Source organism: Atta cephalotes (assembly GCF_000143395.1).
Source record: "Atta cephalotes unplaced genomic scaffold scaffold00035, whole genome shotgun sequence".
In the NCBI taxonomy this organism is placed as follows: Eukaryota; Metazoa; Arthropoda; class Insecta; order Hymenoptera; family Formicidae; genus Atta; species Atta cephalotes.
Genome location: NW_012130099.1, coordinates 2,670,252 through 2,693,135, shown reverse-complemented (window position 1 = coordinate 2,693,135; position 22,884 = coordinate 2,670,252). Strand labels below are relative to the sequence as shown.

At 28.6% G+C, this 22,884-nt stretch overlaps 1 protein-coding gene across 1 annotated transcript in view; it reads left to right on the top strand.

The window, feature by feature from the left end:
- The window catches only part of LOC105621637, a 58,622-nt gene that overhangs the window by 33,056 nt on the left and 2,682 nt on the right, over positions 1–22,884 (top strand). Inside the window, exons 7-8 of the mRNA XM_012203104.1 lie at positions 15,270–15,455; positions 18,937–19,021. Of these exons, the coding sequence (XP_012058494.1) occupies positions 15,270–15,455; positions 18,937–19,021 (271 nt within the window). The remainder of the gene's footprint in view (positions 1–15,269; positions 15,456–18,936; positions 19,022–22,884) is intronic.

Below are 22,884 nucleotides of genomic sequence, written 5' to 3'. Positions count from 1 at the left end.
AGAACTTGAAGTATTCAGTTTTGTTAAATTTTTAATGTGAAGATTATCTCAAGATTATCTCTTCCCGCAAAAATCTACCAATCGATAACTTACGTATAATTCAATAACATATATTATGTCATATCGCAGCGATTATATGCGCGTATATCTTCAATTAAAAATCTCCTTTTATTTCTATCTCATTTTTCTGAAATATCGATCGTTTAATTTAAACTACGTGTATTCTAGAGTTAATTAACCAGCTTCCTATCCTACGACAGTCTCATTAACGTGTTTTAAATTTTCCCGCAAAGGACGTTAATTACAAGGAAGAAATTTCATCGTTCTTATCGCAGATAAGATGATGATAAAAATTAGAAAGAAAGGAGGGAAGAAAAACGATGCATCCGAAGGAACTAATAAAAGATAATGTGACTTCTTTCGTTTCGTCCCTCCTCACGGGGTCAAAGGGCGCGTAAGTAATGCGGTGTCGTTTCATTTCGTTTATGCACTGCCGGCGCATAATAAAGCCGACGAAATAGCGTCGCATTCGTTCAGTCGATGCCACAACGACGTCGGTGTCAAAGTACAGTTCGGCCGAAGCGAGGGAGGTGGAGAACGCGAGCGCGCGACGGCCGATGACGATGGCGCGAGCGACAGAGCGTTCCTGGCGGTGACAGCGTGCGCGTGTTTCCCTCGCGAAGTGGAACCAATTCCGCGATCAGGAATCAGGATCGAGACTAAAGACAGGATATTTATAGTCGAGCACAAGCGACCATCAGTGGATTTTTCCCTTAAAACAAGGACACTTGATTGTTGTCAAGGACGAGAAAAGAAAATTTTGAAGGAAAAAAAATCTCTTGGACTTTTCTTCGAGATGGGGACAAGTTAAAGGACTACTTCAAAGAGAAAGTTTCTCATGTTGAGAAGACACGAAAGAAATTTCGTTTAGACGAAAACATAAGCGAAAAATATTTCATGACTTTCTACATAAGAAAGTTTCCTATGATCAGGAAAACCATTCTAAATTGATTTTTTTGCACTTTGCAATATCGTTCCTTATGAAAGAGACATATTAGATTTTATACTGTGTTCTATGCGAGAAGCATTTGAAGACTTTCGATGTTGAAGACGCGGGAGAGAAGTTTTGAGCCTTCAATTTTCTACATCAAGAAAATTACACATTTCAAATATTGGATCCGTGACATGCAGCGTGACAGACATTGAATTTCATCATTCTGTGATTGCTGGAGAAAGACAAACTCCATAAACAATCTTCGGGTCAGCACAAATTGCAAATTACTTGCGGCTGCAGTTGCATCTCATTGCGATTTTTCCAACATAGTTCTCCGACGATCTGTTTGCAAACTTTTCTCTCGCGAGAGGAATCTCAATCGTTTTTCTTTTTTCTTTTGTGAATGAACCACGCGCCAGTCTCGTACAAATAAAAAGAGAGAGAGAGAGAGAGAGAGAGAGAGAGAGAAGGAGGGAGGGAGGGATTGAGAGGAGAGGGAGAAAGTGGGAGAGTTCTCAAGAGATTTAACGCGAATCCCTCGGACCTTTAGTAGGATCTAGTGGAAGCAGCACAAGTGCGAGAGACTCGTACTGTTGCAAAGTGCAGCAGGGATCGTGTGATGGTGGTGGTGACGCGCAGCAGCAGCTGACAGACGGCCGGGACACGACATAATAGATATTTAGTCGGATCTCGAGGTAGACAGACTCTTCACGATGATTCGAATATTCACCGATACCTTCAGGAACCTGATCAGTGAGTGTCACACGCTTTTTACGCGTTTTTTTTTTCGTTAGCAACTGAATATCAGCTGCGATCAGCAAAAAAAATAGCTTTGCAGCTGGTGTGCGATTCCTTGATATGATTGATTTACATCCTGGGAACTAAAGACAAGGCCAATCATATTACAGAATTTTACTACAATTGCAAAGCTATTTCTTCTGCTGAATGCAGCTATTACTTAGTTTAATCTGGACAAATGTGACCAGAGACAGTGTAAATACCAAAGTTTTATGTTCATTTCCACCGATGTAGATTAACCTTAATCTCGGTCAAATTTACATTTTCCATTGTTAAATTCATATGTCAGATGATACCCAAATGAGCTATTTTTAATCATTCCCTATAGGTCACTACTGTTCTTATATTCGATATTTCATCGATTTTATTAAAATTAAAAATACCAACGTTTCTACTATGAAGATAAAGAAAGTTGTGAGAAATCGAGTATTCCATCAGTATAAAGAATATAATTATTGTAAAATAAAAAAATTTCAGAGTTTCTCTTTATCTTTATACGAGAAACATTATGTTAAAATAATGTTTTACTTTTAGTGTTAAAACAATGAAGTTAAAGACAATGAAGTTAGATTAAATCCAAAAAATGTTTTAATTCGACTTACAAATATAATTTGTGTACTCATTGTAAGTGTATTAATGTGAACACTGTTTTCTTTGAAATTAAACAATTCAATCACAAAAATAAATATATAATAATAATTGATTAGATATGATTGCTTTTTAATCCACATATTAAAAATAATGGATGTTAAAAATAATACAATATTATTTAACTTAAGGAATTGGTTTAAATCCGATCTTTTAATAATTTAACATTTAACAACGTACTTTTTTTCTAGTTTTGAAAGTTAGATCAAGATAAACAGTAAGTTAAAACGAGATTAAAATTATTCTACATTGATAGAAATAAGGTTTAGAAATCGCTCTTTTCTTCTATGCAAACGTAAAATATCTTCTATACAAACTCTGACTTACTGATATAAAGCGTTTTCAATGTTCAACTAAAATTGCAACTTTTTCATTTTTAAATGTACACCGAACTTTGTCCAAGTTCTCTAATTAATACTCGATCGAATTGCATTATTGATTGCTTTTGCAAATTATTGAAGAAGAAATTACAATTGCTAATGTTTGAATGAGTTGTAATAAGTAATTTATTTCTAGATAATAAAAATTCATAGATAAAAATTCATGAACATTATTTTTAGATAATTATTGAATAGTTTCCAATAAGAAGAGTAAATTGAAATATTAATGCAGTCAAATGAAAATTGATATTCAGATCATATGAAATATTTAATTTTATTGAATTATTTGCAATATTCTGAACGTGATATCTCTTATTTTATCGTCATAAAGTTTTGAATTTTATTGCTATATACCTTGCACTTTATAATCTGATACAATCACGTTTATTGAAGTTTATACTGTGTACTTTACCCTTTTCAACATTATTCTCCATGTAATAATCTAACTTAAGCCCTTTGCATCAGAGGATAATGACAATCATCCCGGATATCAAATTGTTTGTCCTGATAGCGAATCGAATTCTCCAACGGAATATGAAATCCTGTTAATTGGAATAAAATCGATTAGAGTGCCGTTTCCCACTCGGAAAAAGTTGCACAAAGGAAATTAGTTGGTTTGCACGACAGTGGCGGAATTAAATTTCGCTCCGTCCTGAAAATGACGACGTTTGTTTGCCTGGCTGACATTAAATTATATGTTGATTCAGCGAGATATATGCTCCACCACGAAGCAACCAACCGTGTATCACGAAGAAGGCTTTTCGTAAAAAGTCCAGAACTCAAGATTATATTTCTGAGATTAGAACTTTTTAGTCAGTTTAAATCAACTTTAATAAGTATAATATTTAATACGTTACGTCCGAGCAGTTTCGTCTAGAAATTCTCTCTTCAAGTCTAAACTTGATAAATGAGAAGATCTAATAACAAGTTTAACAGATTAAATTTACAAAGAATATCCGATGTAACTCTAGCTTTCTTTTCGTCAAGGAATTGCGCGTGCAGAGTATTTCTGCACATTGCTAATATAATCGCTGATGTTAAATTGACATATCAAGCCTGTATAATTTTTCATCAAATGTCCATTTCGTTCGATCCATTTAACATGTTATTATATCGCTCTATATATATAAAATAATGTAATAGTGTTATATGTGGCTGTCAGCATTCAAAAATATTGTTCATAAATTATACTGTTATAAGTCGTAACTATAAATACAATTATTTTTCCTAAGTGGATAATTTTCTGATAACCATAGCCGACCTTGTATTCCACTCTTTTTACACGTGGTATACGTGACTGACGTAACGTACGAACGACCGCATCTCGTACGCTCCGGATTTCTCCCTTCTTTTTCATTAAGCAGACACTTGATGTAATTCAATAACGCAATCCGTGTGAGTGTGCGTGTTACGACTACACAGTATAATTTTGCCATCCTGTATATAATTATACGAAAACTACAAAATGTCGTCTAATTTATCATTTATCTAAATTACTACCTTTTATAAGGAAAAATTACTCATCCTTTATATGCAGCAGACCGTAAAAACATTTCGTATTTGTGTGGAAACGGTTCACTCAAGTCCTTGTTAAAATTTTGTGTTGAATTTTTAACATATTTGAGTATTAATTTGACGTAACATGATTATATTATTTAAATAATTTTTGTTAAATTGATGTTTTCAATATTTTTTAGTGTCAAAATAACGTAATTTATGAGTAAATAACAAAAATGTGTCTTAAAATAGAAATTCTAAGATAAATGAATAAAATATGCGTTAAATTAATAACATAATAATTTGGAATAAAATATGCAGCCACGATTTATTTACAATCTTTTTGTTTATTTCTTTTAAATAAGATTTATGTTCGAAAAAATACTCATCGTTAAATTAAAACATAAATTTGTGTGAACCGTTTGAGACACGTGAAATGTATTAAATCTAACATAAATTTTTTAACGTAATCTTATAAAAGTATTTATTCTACTTTTCTTTATTTCGGTAACAATGACAAATAGCATTGTTTGAAAAAAAAAACAGAAAAACTAGTTATTTCCTGCAGGTATTTCGACACTGAATACAAATCCGGCTTTCAAATTGTTCCATAACGATACAATTTCATTTGAAATTCCAAAAAGAGCTATTTTATATATTTGGTCATATTATAACTACAATATGTAATGTGTTGGAGGATATAGGATATTAATTATGAATATCTTAGTAACCGTAGCTGAAAAATAATAAAAAATCTTTTTAAGGTCTAAAAGTTGTAACAATATACTTAATTTTAATTGCAACAAAACTTGCCTAGTACGTTATACATAATAATTGTAACATGAAAAAATACGTAAAAACAGTCCTTTTTTTTGCAAATTGAATAAATTATTTGAAATTGTAACGTGATGGAAGAATTTTATAAAAACATTCGTATTCAACATCCAAAATATTATAAAAAATGACTGATTTTGTCTCAATATCTGAAAAAATATCGAACAGTGTAGTCATTAAAATAATTAAGATAAAATGAGAAAATTTTCACGTATATAAAATTGTGTTGTTAAATATTGAATATTGAACTGTTTCATACAACATTCATTTATAAACGGAATAAATTTCCAATTTCAGTCACTTTTTGCAGAGACTATGAATTATGACTGCATATTTAATTGTGCATGACTTTGTTCTTTCAAACGTGCTTCGAAAAAATAGTTTATCCATATCGGTCGAATAGAGACTTCCATTTTCAAAAGTTCGTTGCGCTCTAAAATTAATTCTTTTCAAGGAAGGATGACGCAATTCCGAATGCGTTCACATTGAAATTGCTCAGCTTGCCCAATTATATTAAAGCATTTGGACTTTGAACTGTCATGGAATTATTGCAATAAACACGAATATACTAACTCACGAATTTATGCTGGTTAAAAAAGATACAAATAACAAATAGTTTCAAATTCATGTTTTTATATAATTAACAGAACTTATTATAATTGATAATCTCAAAAATTTATATAAATTTTCAATGTCATGTATCATTAATTTGAAACTTCCATTTTTTTCCTAATTTTGAACACATTTTTTTAAATTTAAACATTTTTTTAATTTTAAAGGTACTTTAAATAAATTTATATTGTTAAATAATAAATTTATAAGCCTTTTAAATAAATTTAATAACCAGTAACTTTAAAATATTTTAAAATACGCATTTATATTTATAGACTGTGCTAACATTAGAAACAATTCACAAAATTTCTCTTGCATTTTGCTGATATTTGCAATATTTTTTTCTTTAATATCTGAAAAAATGGGACTGAAGAAATCTCTCTCTCTCTCTCTCTCTCTTTGACTCGAAATAAGATTCTAGGTTATATATAACTATCTGATATATTTATATTAGCAATGATATATATATATATATCATTGCGAACAAATTTAATAGTATCTGTCGATTTATTAAATTGGAACATAAGTTCGTAGCGCTACAAATTTTAAAATTCAAGTGACTGTAATTTTGTCAAGAATAAAAAAATAATTTTAAATCTTAAAATCTCTACTTTAGGAAGGTCACTATATGTCTTTTAGGTTTCTGCAAGTTTAGTAATTTTTACATATAAAAAGACTATGAACTGTACAACAAATTTTTTTCTCATTTTGTGGGCTTGTTCAAAAAAATTTAAATCGAAAATTTTCGATTTGCTAACTGAAAACTTAACGTTTTCTATACAAAACCGGTTTTTAAAATGATCCCAAGATTTTTGTTATTAAGTTATTGCGAATTATAAATAAAAGGAATATTTTTTATTGCCCCGTTAAAAGTTATCGTTTATTTAAAAAAATAGACTATTAAAATTGAAACTTTGCACGATAATTGTCAAACTTTAAAAAAAAACCATACAGACATAGTACAAATGAAGTAACGCTACAAATTTTTGTTTCAACTCAGTACAAATAAACGAAATATATACTTCTTGCTGAACTCGCGAGATATGTATGTTATACTTAAATTATCCAAATGGCAAATCCATACTGAAAATTTCAAACGCGTAGTAGAATAGATTCTCCGTAATCGTTCACGAAACAATTCTGAATCGTTAGAGACAAAGTCCCTAGTCCCTCCCAGTTAATTCCCGTCTATTTGGGAATTAACTGCATTATAGGGCAATCTAGAATTGGCGGCGATTGAAGGCAAGGATGGCCTAGTAGTATTAAAAAGCGTCTCAGAGCGTTTCAGTTGCAATACGCGATTTGTTTCGTCTTTCCCGTGTTTGAGTAAACAGTTTGTGATACTTTTAATAAAAAGAAAGAATTCATTGTTTTAAAAAATTTATCTTCTTTCCGTTGATTGAAATAGATTGTTGTTTACATTTGTATATAAATTCATAAAATTTGGAACACCAATCCATTTCAAAATCCATTTTGAAAAATAAATATAAATCAATATAGTACAATTTCCATACTTGTGTGTATAAATGTGTATATGAATTTATTTAAAAGATAAAATCTGTCTAAAAAACGGTGAGAAAATAATATCTACTGTTTCACATTTTCATCGAGAAAATTTATAGAACGCCACGCGTCCATCAGTTTATTTTCGATGAGAAAATTTTTGCTATACGTAGCTAATTCATTTAAAGATCATACATAATATCCGTTCGTCAGTAATCATCTTAATTCACCGTAATTTATTAGTTCTCATTCAGAATCCGCTATTACTCATCCGGGCAATTCCGTGCTTCATCTCGTGAGAGAGGCACGTCGCCGAAACATAATAAATCGTTTATTGTGACGAGTCGTTCGCTCTATTCACTTCGCTTCAATTTAAGATGCAGCATGATAAGCTCTATTACCTATCGTTCACGTGCTTATCGAACGATCTGAAGAAATCGTTTGTATTAGCATCGTGATCGACGCCTGCTCCATAGAATGTGTGAAAAAAAAAAGGAATGCCGAGTTCACCGATACTAGATGACCTATGGCAAATCAGTATGTTCCATCGAAATCTTCCTACATTAAGTCGCGATAACGCATCGTACGATGGCTCCCTCTCCCGCGAGCTTCTGCTGAACGAGCACTTCTCAGTTATTATTGACATACATGGCCCCTTTAATCTCTTCTTCCTTTTTTTTCATTTACGATCATACGACGGAAATTATTCGGAGAAATCATATGATTGTCGCGTGCGCACTTATATCACGTGCTAAGATAACTAAAAGCATAAACTTCCGAGAGGCAGCTATATTGATTACATTAATTATTCTGAAAATAATCTACTTGACTCAAGTGACTATCTTCAGTGAAAATATAGGAAGAAAACATGAGATTTATCGCGAATTTTATCTCCTTATTAAATATACATACATTGCAAATAAACATTTTCGAACATGGTTAAACATACATAGTTAAACATACACTGAGAGAAAGAATTTTGTTAATTTAGCAAGCCACCAGTATTTTTAACCGGTAAATATGTGACAACAAATTTTGTAGTTGTGTTTGCTGCTAGTCTGCTATATACCAACCAATTATTAAGGAACAGAAGCAAACTATCTAGAATCTAACCTATCTTTTGGATAGATTTTAGCTCGTTTACATAGTACTCATTTATGTAGATGATCGTGGAATCTTAAATTGTAAGAAATCGACCAAGCACAGTCAAATGTAGGGAAAATACTTGATTAGAATTTCTTACGATTTGGAATCCTGCAATCATCTACGACTTTTATATATATGAGCCTCTTATTTGTTAGCGATGCTGTTGATTATTTGTTACATTGACGAATTAATTTGCAATCGTAACAAATCGATCGATTTTTTAACAAATATCACATTTATTTTCCCTTGATTTGTTCCTGTAATAAAATCATTTCTCTCAGTGTACATATATTATAATACACGTATATATTTAATATTTGTTGCATTTATATGTAAATACATTTTTAATTTATTGGAAATATTGATTTTCATATTTCAAGTATAATGAATAAAATAAAATTTATATGATATATATGTTGCAAATGAATAGCTTCAAATTTATGGTTGAATGTAGATACATTAAAATATATGTTTAAATATGTATTCTATGTAAATATATCTATTTTTTTATTTTATTTGAATATTGATTTTCATTTGAAGTGTAATTAAAATTTTATATAATATAGGTTACAAATTAATAGTTTCGAATTTATAATTTAATGTATGTATATTAAAATATACATTTAAATACATGTATTATATACTTAAATAAATATACTTTCAATATTTTATTTGAATATTAATTTACATTAAAAGTATAATAATTAAATTAAAGTTTAAATTAGATCTTTTTCAAATCATCATATGCGCACTTTATGTTTCGGAAACAATGCAAATGTTTTTAAATAATTACGTAAACTAGATTTTAAGTGTCTTTAAAATGAAAGACTTCAAAAATTGTTGTTAATGGAGAAATTTATATATAACCTTTATTATATATAACCTTTATCGCAAGACATTAATATCTGACGAATAATTTAGTTTCATTGAAAGTTAAATTCTCTTTTTTGCTCTGTTACGAACTTAAAATTGCCACAAACTAATTAAAATCGTAGTCACAGAGACGATAAAGTATATCCGTTACAAATTTAATTTAAATATCGATTACGAAGAGACTCTTTTTTTTATTAAATATTTAAATAAAGATAATTTAAATATAATCCAATCGCAATAATTATATAATTTCAAAATGTGGTTTTTTTTTTGGATTATTGGATCTATATGATTCTGCTTGTGTCAATGGAGTTTCGTGTTAATTAATAATAATGTAAAAAACAACTAATTTGTTTGCTATATAAATGAAATTCATTATCGAGAAAATACAGATAATATTAAATAATATAAGAAACACAAATAATTACACTAATTTACGTATAATACGAAAATTGTGGGCAATTTTTACAAATTTTAAATAAATTTTACACGAATAATTACATTTTTTAATTTGTTTATTATTTTAAAAATTAAAATAGGTTATAACATCTCGACATGAATATCCGATTTTATACATTCATTTATGATTGTCCATCCAATGAAAAATAATTACATAATAAAATGTTATTCAAGATGTAGAAATTTAAAAAAATAGATATTATTTAAAAGATGTTCTAGATTTGGTGGATTAAAAAAATGTGCGATGAAATTTTTGCAAAGCTAAATAATATTAAGTTTTCACAAATGTTTTGCGCTTCCTCGGAAATTATCTTCTCTTATCGAGACACCGGTCGTATTATAATTACGTAATTCAACATTCGTTCGCGTTTGGATAAACACTCTTCGTATGAATGTACAGTATGTCTTCAAACAATCTGCGTGTTATAGATAGACGGTTAAGCTGAATTGAAAACAGCTATATCGAGTAAATTAATTTCCGTGTAATTAGAATTGAAAATAAGTAACGTTATTGTTACGCGAAGCTTCGTGATAAAAGATAAAACTTTTTAATTAATGAGAAATAGATTTTACTTAATAGAGAGAACTGCGTTTCAAAATTTATAATTATAACGTTATACAGTATTCAAAGTAAGGAAAATCTATATATGTAAATAATTGATCTCTTTTGACAGGCTTGTGCACGGCAAAATTATCCTCAAATTAATTAATTTTATTTCTATATCTAGTGAATATTGAGACACTGTATAAGTAGCAGTACATATACTATTTATATCACACAGCGTTTGTAGCACGAGTAGCACGGCAGCTGAAGAAAGCGCCGTTTCTTCGTCGAGTGAAAATTAGTTTCAAGGGAGAAGTAAGAGCAAGGTTTCCCAACGTCTTCTGGTAAACGCAATTGCGCCTCGGTAAATATTAGCATGATTCGATAGAATCGTCAGTTCCGCATTAGCAGTTTGACCAGACCAGCTGTGTCGGAAAAATTGTTACGAGAGTTGAAGTTTGGATGAAAGGAGACTAGTACGCTCCATAAATTTTGCATAGAGAAAATGGAACAAAGTAGAATAAAATTGTGAGTTTTTATGAACAAAATAATGGTCAATAATACGAGCTAATTAAGAATAATAATAATAGATAACAATATGTATAATTATCATTTTCAAAGAATTAATAATAAATTAATAGAATAATATGACGACTATATATAGTATGTCTACTTTAGTATGAATGACTAAAAAGATAGAAACATCAAGATGAAATCATAAATAGAAAATATAAACTAAAATTAAATTGACAACTTAATGTAGCAACAGTACATTCTAAAAAATATTAGTATGTTCTCTGAAAGTGAATTAGTGATTTCAGAGCTATTATAAGAGCTAATTATAACTTATGTAATGTTATGGATTTGTTATTATTTGAGATTTACAAATTTTATGTCGATATCTCGTAATCCACAACTGAATTAATTGATATAAATTTTATCTAAGAACACCTTACGAAAGAAATGATTACAACAAAATATCTGACTGTTTGCTAGAACTTTTCATACTTCATGAATTAATTTGTATAACAAGTATTTCATTTGCTGTACACTATAAAAAGTATTAATTTAACATCCCACAGTGTTTATATAATTCTCACCATATTGGTGTTATTTATTAATATTAATATCAACATGGTGTGGATTTCAAACTTTTGAATTTTCAACATTGTCATGGATTTAAAATTCATGATGTTAAATCCAAATCATTTTTGGTATTAATATTAACAATAACATGGTGAGAATGATATAAACACCATCATAGTATTAAATCCATTCTCCAAAAGTGAATGTGTATATTATTATTGACTTCAGTATTACATTTTTTTTAATTGATGTAATCATCAGCGAATATTTATTGTTTTTCAGTAATAATATACTGATTTACTTTTAGAGATTATGATATTTTGCATATTGAAATGCATTTCAATCTGTAGAAAATCATAATTTCTGAAAGTGAGAGAATCGATGCATTATTAATAAAAAATCGTGAAATCTGAAGTCAGTAATAATATACACATTCACTTTTAGAGAGTCAATTTAACACTATGTGATGTTTATATAATTCTCCACTATGTTGTTGTTAATACAAAAATGATTTGGATTTAACATTCTGAATTTTAAATCCACACCATGTTGGTGTTAATATTAATAAATAATATTAACACGGTAAGAATTATATAAACATTGTAAGATGTTAAATTCACACCGATACTTTTTGTGTACAGCAAATACTTTTTATAAATTAATTCATGGAGTATAAAAAAACGGATAACACGATATCAGTTTCGACAGAAAAATAAATATTTAGTTCTAACAAACAGTCAGATATTTTTGTTGTAATCATTTCTTTCGTAAGGTGTTCTTAGATAAAATTTATATCAATTAATTCAGTTGGATTACGAGATATCAGAACATAAAATTTCTAAATCTCAAGCAATAACAAATTCATGATACAAGTTGTTATTCTCGTATATCTGACAAAATTGTTTCTGTTACTATCAAAAATTGATATTTCTTCAGTAATGAGTCGTAATAAGCTACAAAAGATAAAAACTCTTTTTATCGCTCTTACAGCTTCGTTGCCTTATCGTCCAAGTGTGCGTAAACGCTTTTAAGATATTTTATCGAAGCGTGATTTGTGCAAGTGTTTTGTTCGCGATTCCGCTATCTGCCAAAGGAACGAAGCGATTTCACGAGAAGACTAAAATTTCGCGTGTAATTCGCAATTTGCCGGGGAATGAAAAAGGAGGATAATTCAGGCGGAGTATATTTCACGGTAACGGTAACACGACGTGTTAATGTTAGGAAAAAAGCATCTCGCCTGGGGGTGCCCTTTTTGCGACTCCCAGGGATAACGACAGTCGCGTGTTGTCGTAAACATGTTTTATGAGCGGTTGTTCCGGATGTGGGTCGGCTTTTCTCGCGAGAGCGCGTCCCTCGAGAGATCGATGGAAAAACTAGACTACTCTGGAATCGGGAGATCTAACGGTACGTAGGTATTCGCAAGTACTAGTTATCGACACACTAATTCGCGGATTCCTATGGAATTATCTCGAACCTGCGATCCTGTTTAATTCGCCGGAGTTAAGTCAGGGAAGCCGGGTTTCCGTTTAATAATATTAGGTTTGGCAGATTGCTTTAAGCCTTGGCAAAAGCCAAATAGAATACGCGGAATATTGTATGAATATTCCGAGAAGAGAGGAAGATTTAGAGTTCGCAGTGTTAAGCGTATCAAGGGGATCTAATGACACAAATGTAACTGTTTTAATTTAAAGTTGCATTTCCTGATAATTTTATTTAATATTATTCTTAGAATTAGAATCAAATCGGTCTTTTACATTAAAATAATATGCATTATTTTAAAATAAATATATATTGTTTTAACATATAAAGCATAATATAGATATAAAAATAGAGAGCATAAATATGATATTATTTTGAACGATCAATATTAAATATAGAACATATGAATCATATTTTATGTGTATATAAAATATCATTCGTGTGTCTTCTATTGATAAATGTGTCTCGTAATTGATAAACTGAAATGTATATTTTCAGATACTGGAAACAAACGAGAATATCAGATACAAGATGTGTCACGTATAATTTTAGAATTAAATTGTAATAATCTACGTGTCATTCTTATACAATTTTCTGTGTTTTTCTCTGAATTTATTAAAAGAGACTAAAAATACAAAAAAAATGAATTTCTAATAAAGAATTCATATACAATATATTCCAACTGTCTATAAAGCTCATATCGATATCATTTTGTAATTAAGATAAATCTTATATCGAATACGAATACTGGAATATTCAAATTTTAAAATAGTTTAGTAAAATAAAAAGAGCAATTCTTTCGCTATTATATGTGTCATTCATTGTGAAAAAATACTTATTGAATTATTATTAAAAAATTGAAAAAATACTATTGGATTAATGAATGATATTGAAACAAGTAGTTGATTTCACGGATATAATATTCAATTTGAATAATTTTCAATAGATTTTTCATAAGTTAGATCGTATTTTTCCATAAAGGATATGATGCAATCCGTTTAAATAATAGATGTATAATGATATGCAACAATGCATTATGCATATAACAAAAAATTTTACACGTATTTTAAATACATATTTCTTAAATAAATGTTTTAAAAAATATAACGCGTCAATATTTAAAGTACATCAGGAAATATTTTATTCGAATAAAAAAGGAAAAAGAAATAGAATAATTTTTAAGAGATAATTTTTTGCTATTTTTCTGTTTACGATTGTTGCACGAATATATGTTTAATGAAGGAAAGAAAGAATTAAATTAAATGTTTTTTATCAACTGATAAAGCAACTGATATACAGCAATTGTTGCAAAGAGATCAAGATGCTCGAATGCGATTCGAGGATGACAACGATTTCCACTTCTCCCGCAGAAACCACTCTATCGATCTACTAATAAAACACTCCTACGCAGGCCAATCGCTTATTCCTCCCCTTGACCGCAGGGAGAATTGTCAAGATCGATACACGAGGTTATCAAGGCTTTTTGGCGAATTAGCTTTTGCCCGATTAGCTTTTTTATCGACTATTATTTCGAGATCTCGATACCAGAATTTGTTGCCCTGCAGCGCAAATCCGGATTACATTGTGCATACATTATTCCCCCAAAGTTATCGACAACATCGGTCGCGACCAGTAGAATTTACATAGCATTGCACTGGGACATTATTCGATAAAATGTAAAACTTTGTTTACTCACTTTTGCATTCGTTATCTTCTGTTGCAGATAAAATACAGTAATCATATAGCAAACAAAAAGCTACATGCAGAATAATATTCGAAATTATGAAATTAAAAAGAGATTAAATTCATAAAATTTTAGAAATATTGTGCACTGAAAAGTTTCTGTTTGAAAATAAACGAATAAAAAATTCTAACGATCGATCAGAATCCTAGCTGATTATTTCAACTACAATTATAATAGATTCAACTAGAAAATTCTAATTTGTTTCTATTTTTAATCAGAATTCCAATTAATGTTAACTCTTGTGGAAAGATAATAGATTTTTATTCATATTATACGATATTCTCATTCCTTGGAGTTGGAATTAATTAAATAATCTTGACTAAAAATTTAGGCACTTATATTTTTTTCATCCATCTAAAATTTGTTTACCTAAATTGATTATCGGCATTATAAATTTTTCAAAAGATAATTTACAGCAAAAGCTATTAATAAATTTTTGAGCTAAAACTTTAATTCAATCTGCATTTGAAATATAATATTCTTCAATTTCACATCAAATACCAAAATGAAAATAACGCAAATTTAGATTTTATCATGTTAAAATTTGTGCTCAAAATTTTTATGAAGAATCATTCAACGAAAGATACTACATTTTCTACGCAAAGGAACTTTCGAGGAATCTTATATCAATTTCACGATCAATTGCTATATCTCTGAAACTTTTGTTCACAGCCACGTCAGCGGTGATAGTGAAGTCAGAAAACGAGCATCATCATCTAGCGAGTATCTCCGGGGATAATATTCTTGGAACGGGGGTGAGAATAGGACGTGGCGAGGACGCAGTCGCGAGTGGTAGCGTCAGCCCCGTTATGGATTCAGCGCAATCGGCCATGATGAAGCAAACAGACTACGTCGTAGGTCAGTGAACTAAATTCTCTCTCTTATGAATATAATGATAATTTCTCCAATTCAGCAATAAAAGTAATTCAGTTTTAGTCAACAAAGATTGAATATTCCGATAATCACAGATCGTTATCGTGTTATCAGTATCTGTGTTGTCAAAGCGACGAGTGTTCCGTGAATTGGTGACGTTCATGAACTTTCGCACATGAAAATGGAGGCTTTAGTTTCACACAATATTTGGTGATGTAATTGCAAGGAAATTTTTCGAAAAGAATACAATTTTCTAAATATTTACTCGTTTAAAGAACAGAAACGAAGGATATTAAAAATGTGTATACGTTGCTTCAAAATATTACCGAAAATATAAATATTTCATGGATTGATCTATTTCGTCTGAGTATCTATGTCAGAATTTGAGCACAATTCTCCTATTGATTTAAAAATAGAGTTTAATTTTTGTGTTAATTTTTTTTTTTTTTTTTTAATGTAAAATTGTTTCATAATAATTATTTGCAAATTTGATTCGTAGCAGTACGAATTAAATCAAATTTTGTATACATACTAATAAATATTCATGCAAAAGTTTATTAGAATTTACATTTAAAAGTTGTTTACTTAAAACTGCAGCAAAACATGGTCATTTCGTTACATAAAGCCAAGTTATTTTTTTATTTTGTTTTTTGCAGTTTTAGAGCATATTTATGATATAAATATGATTTATTGACTAGCATTACCTGCTATCGATTTGTTTAGTTGTTTAACTGATATTTTCAGTTGATACAATCAAAACCATCCTTAAAATCCATAAATTTGAAAGATATATAATACGTGACATTTAAAAAAATGGAATGTTTTATTGAAAATTATAATAGAAAATAATTTTAAATAGACTCTTTTCATATTTTGCAATAATAATTTCGTTTAATACGTAAAGAGAATTTTGCAGATTTTTTGTATTATATTGAATATTATATTATATTCAATATTATGTTCAAAAAGTTCTGGATTTTTATTTATAATTTTTCAACTATATTTCACGTGCAAAAGAAGTTAATGACCCGAGTTATCGACAACATCAAAAACATTATCTTATCTCGGAAATGATTAAAATCAGTAGATACCATAATAAGATAAAATGTAGCGCAAAGGTTATCTAATCGTACATATCTAATCATGATAAATACGAGATTCCTTTTCTAATGCAAAGCGCTTGAATATAAGCTTTTGAAGACTGTTAATTTAGGGCAATTAATTTTAAGAAGCTCAGTAGCTGATACCAATGCGTGATAAGCGATGTGCTTTCATGATTACGAAATAATTCGTAGTCACCCTCAGTAATGTTTGCACGATTTTATCAATAAAAATTTTTCAGCTATATTTGGATCGATATATTATATCAGAGTGCGGTTGCACTCGATTTAATCTGAAGCTTATGTCATTTATTACATGTGCATCGTGTTTTTGAGAGTAGAATTGAAGAGTTGATAAAAAAATTATTACGAGTTAACTTCTAAAAAAACTGTTAAATCTATTACTATGCACAAATATACTATGCACAAATAAGCTATGCATATTAATGATTTTTTTGCGGAAATGATTATTTTTTCTTACAACTTTATATTCAAATGCGTCAATAAAACTTGCTCGGTAGAACTACATATCTTTTAATTAACATAAAATTTATTTTATTAACATGCATTATATAACATATATTATATTATTTTAAATTATTTTAATAATTATTACCTTTACTTAGTCATTTGAATGTAAAAGAATATATATATATATATATATACATATCTTATATTAGAATAGAGAACTTGTCCTTGTTTTTGCTTTTGCTTTTTGATAATAATTGATTAATTATTTTTATCTGTTAAATATATTGTTTATTTATTAAGATATAGATTATATTACACATAAAAGAATATATAAAATATATATATCATACTCTTTTCAAATAAATAATAAATGTTATATAATTATTTCTATCTATTAATAATTATTTCTTTTCTTACCACCTTTTCAAAAATTTATCTTCAAAAATAGATTTAAAAAGAAATAAAATATTTTGTCTATAAATAGAAAAGATAAAATACTGTAATCATCTTTTTATCTTTTTTTTTCTGAAGTGTTTCAATAAATTCTTAACGATATAATAAAATCGATATATCAAAAAACATTTATAAAATATACATATTAAAAAACCAATATTAAGTGAAAATCGATGAGATTAATGTAAAAAAGGAGATATTTCCTAAAATGCAACATATTTCAAGCTTAATCGAATATTACTATAATTATCTATAGCACGAAAATATACTCTTTTCAAGAAGTTATTTTTAAATTTTGGAGAAATATATTCGACAATATGCTAAATTATTTTAAAAATAGGAATACTATTTATTTATTTATTTAGGCCGAATCACTTAACATATTGTTTGTGAGATTTAAGCGCTGCATAATAGTAAAATAATGGTAAAATAATGAAAATATGAAATTATAAAAGAATAGATAGAAAGAAAGAACTTCGCATAGAAAAAAAACTTCGTGCAGAAGGAAACTTCAGTCATTCGCCGTAGCGTCCAAAGTTCAGTACGCTATAGTTGATGACGTTCGGCGAAAGATGATGTGAAATCGAAGCGAATGGGCCTGCACGATCAATTTTGTTGTATGAATTTTTTATGCTCTCGCGACACGTGTTTTTAACATGTTGGAATTATTTCATTATTATGTTATCGATTAAATATTAATATTTTAACATAAGATTTATTATTATTTCGAAACGATCAAATATTTTAACGCAACTTGTGTGGGTGACGTATGTATATTAAAAATATTATTTTAGTATTGCAAATTATTATTAGCAAATAATATTATATTATAGCAGAATCAATGTTTGCTTGAATAAAGATTTCCTTTTCAAATTTTTTCTGAAACGATAATTTCTCTCGACTGTGCATTCAAGATAGTTAATTCACATATATATATTTATATTAAAACATTTTAATATTAAAAATTAATTCAAACATTATATTACGGCAGAATCCATTTTTTCAAATTTCTTTTGCATTTTTTACAATTTTTATCTACAATAATATTTGTACGACAGTACAGTTAATATAATCCATCACTTTGATATCAGAATATAAATATAATCATTCGTTATTTAAATGCTTCGGAATTTAAAAAAACATTTCAATTCATTATCTTTCTTTAAAATTAATGATTTATATTGTCAATATGAGTGATTAATATTTTATTATTAGAACTATAAATATATATGAAAAACAAAATAAATAGTAACTTTTCATACTGGTTTGTTTGTACGACAGTCAGGCAAACAATAATTTTATTAATTCATAAAATACTGACAGCAATTTGCGATGTGAGAGGTTCTGAACGCGAGCGATCAAAGTGTATCGCTAAATTGAATCAACACGATGACACAGCACGTTACCTAATCAATATTAATCAAATCTGCATTATATTACAGATGTTGTGCTGCCAACGGTCCTAATTGCTTTGCTGTTCGTCGGCAATGCGATCATCGTTTATATCATCTTCCAGTTTAGAAAGAGGTAAGTGAACTCATTCATTGTACATTGAAGTATTTGCTAAATATATATAGAAAATAATAATCGACAACGTAAATGAGTTCTTTAACATAACTATATTTGTTTATACGAAATATTAATCGGTAATATATAATTAATATATAATATAACAAAATTTTTATCCAAATTTTAAGTAATCTGAATACTTAATTCTTAGATATCACAAAATTGTAGAAACGGATATTGAATTTAGAAATCAAATAATAGACGAAAATTTTGCTTTTGCATTTGTTGTCACAAACAAAAATTTTTATATATTAAAAATTATTTCTTTTATATTAAAATTAAAATTAGTTTAATTATAAAATTTAATCAATTTATCTCTTTTTAAAAGAAATTGTCTTTCACTTTTAATTTTTCTTTGGGTGTTTGTTTTTCTACATATTTATAGTACAGTATTTTATACATTTAATAATTTCCATCAATTTCCTGGACAATAAAATAAAATATGATTTCAAACTTACGGATCTGATGCGCAGCAGCAGCGTTGTAATAATCTGTAAAATAAAATATGTTTCAATTATAACACTGCTTTAAATAATTAAATATTTAAAAAATAATGATTATACGCTTCAAATTTTTCATTTTTCATTCTTTTGAACAGATATTTGCCAAAATAATTATACAATTCCACAAAAAGATTTTTTTAGATTTATAAAAGATTTTTTTTAAATTTGACAAGCCAGATAATAATATATATGTTTAAAAGACATAAAGATACTATATAAAAAGACTTTTGCGAATTGTGTGAGAATTTAATGATGATATAAATAATTAATTATAAATCTAAAAAATATTCAAAATACAGGCATTTCTAAATATTGAATCTTAAGTCTAATCTTAAATATATTTTTAATATATCTCAAAATAATCCAACGTATAATTTATGTGCACTATATAAAAAACTGAAACACTTTATTATTTATAGAAATTGAACAATAATAAAAAATAAGTAAGAAGTAACATCAAGAAATAAACAAAGCACAAATAAATCAATATAAAATAGATAAATAAATCAATTAAATTAAAATAAATTAAATATAGATATAGATAAATTAAATATATTGTTTACCCAACAATTATTCTGCCGTTGCCCGATGCCTCCTTAGGCCTTCACCTTGTCTCACTTTCATTCGTTGCACTTCTCCAAATCACACAATAGGAACTCAGGAAAATATGATTCATCTGATCACGCATACTGATTACACTGTAATATTTAACGATGTTTTATTTCAGTTTAATATATGTTATTCTTTCGCAACATTCCAACGATTTTTTGCTACTCATAATCTTCGCATGCACTTTTCGTGATAAGAAACAAAATTGTACACTCTCGTGTTTTATAATTGTGAATACTATTATATTTCGTAATATTATATGAGAGAACAAATAAATACGAAATGAAATCGAGTATGAACGTCTGCGAAATGAAATACATACCTACATTAAGTACTGCAAACGTAGCAATTGCTGTTCTTTGTCAGGTTCCTTATAAAAATTTATTGTTAGAAGATAATGATTAATTACTTATTTTGAATAACACACTTGTTTGGTGCTTTTAATACTTAAAATAATTAATTTTCAGTATTGAATTTCTGTGATCGCAATTGAATAAAGATGCGGTCCCACTACAATGCTTTAAAGCATTTGTAGCATTACTTTGACCCGTATCCTAAATCTCACAAAACACACATCTCGATTTCATCGCATTGAAACTATATGCCAAGTAAACGACGAATATCGAATCACGCGTCTTAACTACGACTCTATTTACAGTTAGATATCAATTAAACGAGACTCGACCGCCAGATCCGTTTCTTACCCGCAGCGTTCTCTCAATAACCGAAAAATTCGAATGCGGTGCAATTTCACTCCGATGCCGCGCAACTTCATTCCGATACCGCACAACTTCACTCCGATGCTGCGGGAGACGACGCGATTGTTGACTTAATTAGGTTAGAAATCAATCGGTACAAAGAATCGATTAAAAGTATGCGATCCAGATTCAGCGTTTTACATTACGATATATGAAAACGTGCTTGAAAACATTCGAATCCCGTGAAATGCGCGTGTGCTCTCTAAAACTTTCTCACTCTTAAAGATCGGAAATAGAAGATTTTTCCAAGACTGGGTCAGTTTTCGATGTCTTTGCAGTGAGATTTCACTCCTAAATGTTTAGAGAGTACTATTAATGAACAATATTAACGTATGTATATTTACACGTAGCTCGAAGCATCACATATCCACTGCTCCACTCGCATTACTAGTGTTAGTGTTCAAGTGATGTCACCACTCCGCACTTTTGGCGCTAAATGACAAGCAAGTCCGAATTTCAGATCCGAAAGATACAAATTAAGTGCGTTTGAAAATGGATAGAGAAAATAATCGGCTGCATCCAGTAGAAAAAAACAATTTTGTAATTGTAAGACTCTTTAATATGGTTTATATATTTACATCCAATGAACAATTAATTAAGGGCATGAATCATTGTTAAAGAATCTTACAATAATTACAAAATTGCTTTTTCTGTTAAATGCTGAGCGCTCCTCGAAATTTTAAATAATTTGTCTTGTTCATTACTCCTTTTTTTCTCTTTATTTATCTTTAATCTTTTTAAGAATATTTAACGTTTTTTTTATATAGGAAGCTTTTCTATATTTTTTTTCAAATTCTTTTCGATGTTTTTCGACATTTGTCGTGATCCTCGTCTTGAGGATCTTAAAATGTAGCAAGACGATGATACGCGAAGTCGTGACGTTATTTGCTCGAGAAAATTTCATTGTACGAATGATAACAGATGAGATCAGGACGCACTGATAATCGCTCGCAGTATGTTGCAAAAAAACACTCGCCGCGTGCTGGTCAACGTCACCCATCATAAACATCACATCTAACGTAAAAAATACCATTCCATTGCCAATCAAAATAATTATTTAATTTAGTTTCTTTCTTTTAAATAACAGTTATCTTTAATAAAAAATATTTTCTCGATAATAATCTTAAAATGTACTTGTTACAAAGTTTAGAAACACTCATTATTATATATTTAAAACAAAAATTTGTTTCCTTTTAAACAGTAATATAAAATTAAATCAAAGAAACGATTTTATATAATTTTATAAAGCAAATCGAACTTTTAACTTAATAATCTTGATTGAAATATTAAATTTATTAGGATATTCAGAATATTTTGAATAAATTTGATGCTTGTGATAAACTTGTGATAGATTTGCAAATATATGAATCTTTGAAATACATAAAACACAATTATTATTTACATATAGTATGTATTTTTCTGTGTGTAGTTGTAAGTGATTGTATCTGAAGAATTGACTACAGTCGAATATTCTCTTCATATCAATTCTTACAATATATAATTTATAAGTTACAATTACACTTACACAACTAACTGGCTTAAAAACTATGGTCCTTTTTATACTACAAATGCTTTGAAGCATTTTTTGATTGGACAATTAATAAAGTTCTTTCTTCCGATTGATTAATCAAATGCTGCGAAGTATTTATTGTGCCAAGTGAACCGGAAAAGTCTACGTACACAGAATATTGCGCTCCTTTGAAATTATTTTCATTTTAAATTAATTCGGGCAAATAAATCTAAAGAGATTCTTTCATTTCAGATCCATAATTCAAGATTCAAAATGCAATTCTAATTATAATTATACATGCAATAAATGAAAATGTATGAAAATGAGGAATCAGAAATATATATATATATATATATATATATATATATATATATATATATATGTATATATATAATATATAATATATATANATAAGAGTACGTACACACATATATATATATT